Raw genomic sequence first — 6,000 nt, 5'->3', positions numbered from 1 at the left:
CATCCCAAGCGAGTTCTTAACCATCGCGCCACTCGGCCGGCCCTTCAAGGTTTTTTTTTTAATTAAATGAGCATTAGTTGAGTGTCATTTAAAATTATTGATACTGTGTGTATTTTTTAATCATAGTTATCTCCACTACTAAAAAAGCTAGTGAAGAAAGGTTGAAAAGGCTACAAAAATCTGTAGACTTGTATAAAGATCGACTTGGACTAGAAATTCGAAAAATTTATGGTAAGTATATTAATGTAAGTAAATCTTAGGAGTTAGAAAGGTGTGTCTGTCTTAAGTAGAGGAGAATTAAATTTTTTTTCAAAGTAAAAATATTTCAGATTTGCAAGTAAAATGATGACTGCATTATGAACTTTTCAGGAAATAGGAAAATTACAAAATCTTTATCACCCTAATATAATTACTGATGCCTTGGTTATTTATCATCCAGTGTTCTAATGAATATTTTTGGCATGGTTGTCAACATGCAAATATTATTTGTTCCTTGTGTGTACTGGTATTGTATAATTAGCGTTTCTCCAATTGTTATAGCCTTCGTAGTGATAAATTTAAAATGGTAGTGTATAATTCATTCCATGAATGTATCATAATTTATTCAATCTTTTTTCTATTGTTAAACACATGTTTTGCCTCTAACTTAACATTTGGATTCTGCCTGTTTTTTAGTTTTAGAAGTACTGCGGTGAATGTAGACTTCTCTATTTCTTTTATATAATTTCGGTGGAATTCCCAGAGAGGTACTACTTACTGGGTTCAAGCATATAGTCTAACGGCTGTGGATATGTGCCAGTTTAGAGCACTGCTTACTGTGTTGGGAGTCCCCAAGTCACCATCAGGTTTGGCGATTGTCCAGAAAGACTTACAGGACTCAGCATATAGCCATATTCATGGCTCAGATTTATTGCAGAAAAGGATGCAAAACAAAATCGGCTCAAAAAAGGCACATGAGGCAAAGCCTAGAGGAAGCAAGCTTTTCAGGCATAAGTTTTCAAAAGTCCTAATCCAGTGGAGTCACACAGGACGTGCTTCTTTCAGCATTGAATTGTGACAGTACATGTGAAGTGTCGTCTACCAGGGAAGCTCATTGGAGACTCTGGAAGCTTGTGCTGGTTTTCCCTGCTTCACCCATGCATCTTTTTCCTTTGCTGAATTTACTGTATCTTTTCACTGAGAACGACCATATGTGAATCTTCAAACCTGGGGTGGTCTTGGGGACCTCCAACATACGAGCCAGGGACCAGCCTTGCAAGCAGGCCTTTCAGAGGTTCTGAGGATAGCAGTGTGAGGTCTGCCATGTTAATTCTTTTATGCACATCTATCCACAATGTAAAGGTTACCTATTCCATGTATTCTTGCCAGAATTGTATTTTTGTGTGTTTGTATGTTTAGGGTTTTATTTTTGGGGCAGTTGATCAGATATAATTGGAACTCTTTTTTAAAAGTGCATTTCTTTGATTATCAATGAACGGAGACCATTTTTTTCTATTTGTTTACTAATTGTATTTCTTTGATTGCATGGGCTCTTCATTCATATATCCATTAGTCTTTTTTTTTTTCTATCAGAATGAACTTTTAATAAAAAAATATTAACCTTTTGATTAGAGGAGAATATAATGTCCAACTCTGAATTTTTGATACATTGGACTCTTAATTATATATTCATTGTCATCCTGAGGCACTTTTTTGTTTAGTTTTGTTTGAAATTTTAAAGCTTTAAAATTAGTTTTAGATTTCAAATAGAACTTTCTCATGGCCCTCAAAGTCAGGAAATAATGTTTTGAAAAAGAGACAGCCCAAATTAAACCCTTCGCTTTGCCTGACTGAATATCTTAAGCAATCTCTTTTCCTTGGCATGCATCCCTCTCTTTACTATTACCAGTTTGAAAAATCTGGTGTACTGACATAATTATTTCATTTTGAAGTTAAATGACAAGACAAACTTTTTCAAAGTTTCTGAAGATTCCCTTTTATAATTAAAAGCATTTTTATGAGGTTTCCTGATTTTTTTTTGTTTTATGCTAGAACAAAACTAAAATGCATGTGACTTTCTACTTTGTGACTGCCGTTTTGAATTTCTATGAGGCATTTACTCCTTTGGGGGCATTTGGAGATCTCTTGAAAAATAGGCTTTAATGTAGAAAAAGTCAAATTTGTTCAACAATACATATTTTTGTGTGGTAATCATATGACATAGAATTTGCTGTTTTAACTTTTTGTACAAATCAGTGGTGGTAATTATATTCACGTGTTGTGCAGCCATCACCATTATTTATTTTCAGAATTTTTCATCACCACAAACAAACTCCATACCCATTAAACAGTAACTCCCACTTCTCCCTCCCCTCGCCCCTGATAACCTCTAATCTACTTTCTGTCTCTATGAATTTGCCTATTCTAATATTTCATATAAGTGGTAACTTAACAATACTTGTCCTTTTGTGCCTGGCTCATTTCACTCAGCATAATGTTTTCAAGGTTCATTCACATTGTAGCATGTATCAGAAGTCCATTTCTTTTTATTATCGAATAATATTCCATTGTATGTATATATACCACATTTTGTTTACCCATTCATCTGTTGGTGGACACTGCTATTAATATTATCACCTTTTGGCTACTGTGAATAATTCTGTTGTAAATATTGGTGTAGTTATCTACAATATTTGAGTCTCTATTTTCAATTCTTAAAGAGTATGTACCTAGGAATGGAAATACTGGAATTAATATTGTAATTCTTTGTTTAACCTTTTGAGGAAGTGCCAAACTATTTTGCACAACTGTGGCACCATTTCATGGTCCCACCAGCAATGTAAAAGGATTCTAATTTCTCCACATCTTCAACAGTTGTTTTTCTTTTCTTTCTTTTTTTGTTTCACACCTAATAGGTGTGAAATGGCATCTCGTTGTAGTTTTGGTTTGCGTTTGGTTTGCAGTAATTAGTGGTGTTGAGCATCTTTTCATGTGTTTATTGGCCATTTGTATCTACTTTTTGGAGAAATGTCTAAGTCCTTTGTTCATTTTCTTAAATTCTTTTTTTTAAACTTTATTGGAGAACGGTGTATTTTTCCAGGACCCATTAGCTCCAAGTCAAATTGTTATTTCAGTCTAGTTGTGGAGAGTGCTGCTCACTGGCCCACGTGGGAATCGAACCGGCAACCTTGGTGTTATGAGCCCACACTCTAACTACGTGAGCCAACTGGCCGCTCCAGTCTTTTGCTCATTTTTGAATTGGATTGTTATTCAAAACAATTTTTGTTGTTCAGTTGTAGGAGTTTTTTATACATCCTATATGTTAAATTCACATCAAAGGTATCATTTGCAAATATTTTCCTCTATTCTGTGGGCTATCTTTTCACTCTCTTGATGGTGTCCTTTGAAGGACAAAAGTTTCTAATTTTGATGTTCATTTTATTTTTGTTTTCTTTTGTTGTTTGTGCTTTTGGTGTCATTTAAACTATGATACGTTTTAAAGCTAATTTGTAATGTATATTTGGAGACAATGGTTAAGTGAATATAAATAGTACTTAGCAGTATAGATATTGATCAAAGACAAAGGTAAGAAAGCTCATTTCCATTGAAAGCTTTGGCATAATAAAATAGTCTCATATTAAATAATTTAATCTCTTTTTTCAGGTGATAAGTTGCAGTTTATATTCACTAATATTGACCCTAAGCACCCTGATAGCCCATTTATGTTTTGCCTACACCTAAATGAAGCAAGGGACTATGAAGGTATGTCCTCCTGTCTAAAACGTGTATTTAAGTTTGGCATCCCAAAATGTTATTTGAATCAGAATATATAGTAATATAAAGGAAGTAATATTCCCACAAGCTATTGTTTTCTTTTTTATTCTTGTTTTTTGGGATATTCAAAGGCTGTGACTATCGTTTTGATTTATAGATATAATCAAAGAGCATTAATAAGCAACTTTTCCGCATGCCACAGTGCCACAGTGACAGAAGTCTAGAAGACAAAAGATCACTGTATTTCATATGCAAGTTTGGATTATCCTTTTAGAGAACTTAAAGCGTAGCTGTAAAGGATATGACTGCCTAAATGTGAATATTATGATTTATCCAAAAGCAAATGTAAAATCAGAATCGGATCATTTTTCTACCCAAAATCAATTTTACAAAATTATCCCACCCTGAAAAATCCTACACATTGATAATTTAGCTGAGTTACTGATTCTCCAGTAGGCCAGGAGGTTTTTGATTTATGGGGAACATATATGATGGTAAACAAGAAGAGAATAGAAATAATTTATCTCTTTTTTATTCCCCTTTTAAAGTAATTTATCAGAATTCAGAAAATGGTTCTCAGCTTTTTATATCTGTAGTCTCATATTAAAGCATTTAAAGTAGATACACACTCAGGTGAACTGCTTAGTTGGCTCCCTAACGTGCCCTGATGACCCAATTTCTAGTCTAATGGCATTTACATTTTAGGAATCCAGTTCATGTACAAATGTTTGGCTTTTTTCTCTTTAGACAAATACCTTCTAATGAATGCTGAATTTTAAAAGCAATCCCCCAAAACTTCTTAGCTAGCTTTTTAGTTTTCTCCAAATTGGATATCCTCTATTGCTACATAGTGTCATAATATTTGTTAGTGTATTGAAATAGAACCTACAGTTTAATTTTGAACCAGATGCTCTTTTCTGTTCTTTTTCTGCTTTGGTCATGGGCCTTGTCTCCTAAGCAATCTCCACCAGAGAGCTGGAAATTTGATGTGGTCGAGAATGCTGGGTCCTTCCTTTCCTTTGACCATCCTTTCTGGAGAGTTGCTTGCTCCCAGTCTGTACCATCTGGTACAACTACATATGAGATCCATATCGTTATTTGTGACTGAGTATCATTTCTTTAGTAGGCACTGTAAATACCACTTGTGTAATAGCAACCACATTTTCTAATGACCTCCTTTGCATTTGTGAAACTTTAGATTTTTTCCCCCATAATTGTAAGTTATTAAGGGTTGGCATTGAAAGTTGTTCCTTCTTTTTAATTCAGTGGTCAAATATTAGATGTCAGGCCAAAGTTTTGCAGAGAAAACTAATGTGACAGTTAAAAAAAACTGTTAAGACATTTTAAATAATTAAAATATATAGGAAAGATGATGGAAAGTGGTATTCTGTTCTTTATCAGTATCATTAAGCTCTTCAGTCCCTTGACTACCATCTGTTTAAATTTAAAGCAAGATTGTAGTACATAGATTTGAATATTTAGAGATTAAGCAAAGGCAAGGTCCAAATGATAGTTAGGATAGGAAAATCAAGTGTATTTATCATTTTATGCTCAAAGTAATTCAATAAATAAAATTAAAATGATTTGAATCAGATGAAAGACTCTAAATTAGAAATCCTTCTCTTCCATGAAAAATCTCATTCAAATTGTCTTCTTTTATTTCCCCCTAGTGTCAGACAGTACTCCTCATCTTGAGTGCCTATCAGAATTTCAAGAGAATGTAAGGAAGACCAAAAATTTTTCAGCTTTTCTTGCCAATGTTCGGAAAGCTTTTAGTACTATGGTTTACAATTAATGTATAAAAACTGTTTTGTTTTCTTCCCATTTGTGCATCTCTGTTGAAAAGAATTCTCATCTATTGTTTGCCTATAATCCATCTTTGTATGTTTAAAATATTTCTGTGTGGTGTATTTCTTTAAAGTATTTTAATTAAAATCTTGGGAAATAAAATTTATACAGTCAAATATGTTCTTTTCAAAATGAAAAAATATGTATGAGCATGCGCGCACACACACACACACACGTATAGTTGACCCTTGAACAACATGAGTTTGAACTGCACACGTCCACTTAATATGTGGATTTTTTTCCATAAATATATATAGTCAGCCATGCATATCCCTGGGTTTCATATCCATGGATTCAACCAAGCATGGATGGAAAGCAGTATTTTCAATCCACAGTAGGGAATTGATGTATGTGAAAGGCCGATTTAAATTACATGAGAATTTTCAACTTCACAGGGAC

The 6,000-nt window shown here is 33.7% G+C and overlaps 1 protein-coding gene across 1 annotated transcript in view; it reads left to right on the top strand.

The window, feature by feature from the left end:
* Nucleotides 1-5,687, top strand: part of SPC25 (SPC25 component of NDC80 kinetochore complex) — an 11,254-nt gene extending 5,567 nt beyond the window's left edge. The window contains exons 5-7 of the mRNA XM_019656602.1: nucleotides 127-231; nucleotides 3,643-3,741; nucleotides 5,424-5,687. Coding sequence (XP_019512147.1) covers nucleotides 127-231; nucleotides 3,643-3,741; nucleotides 5,424-5,548 — 329 coding nt within the window. The 3' untranslated portion in view covers nucleotides 5,549-5,687. The remainder of the gene's footprint in view (nucleotides 1-126; nucleotides 232-3,642; nucleotides 3,742-5,423) is intronic.
* Nucleotides 5,688-6,000: the final 313 nt, after the last annotated feature.

The sequence above is a fragment of the Hipposideros armiger genome, unplaced genomic scaffold, assembly GCF_001890085.2.
Source record: "Hipposideros armiger isolate ML-2016 unplaced genomic scaffold, ASM189008v1 scaffold_263, whole genome shotgun sequence".
Taxonomy (NCBI): Eukaryota; Metazoa; Chordata; class Mammalia; order Chiroptera; family Hipposideridae; genus Hipposideros; species Hipposideros armiger.
Note: the sequence above shows the minus strand (reverse complement) of the source record. Positions and strands in the feature narration are given on the sequence as shown.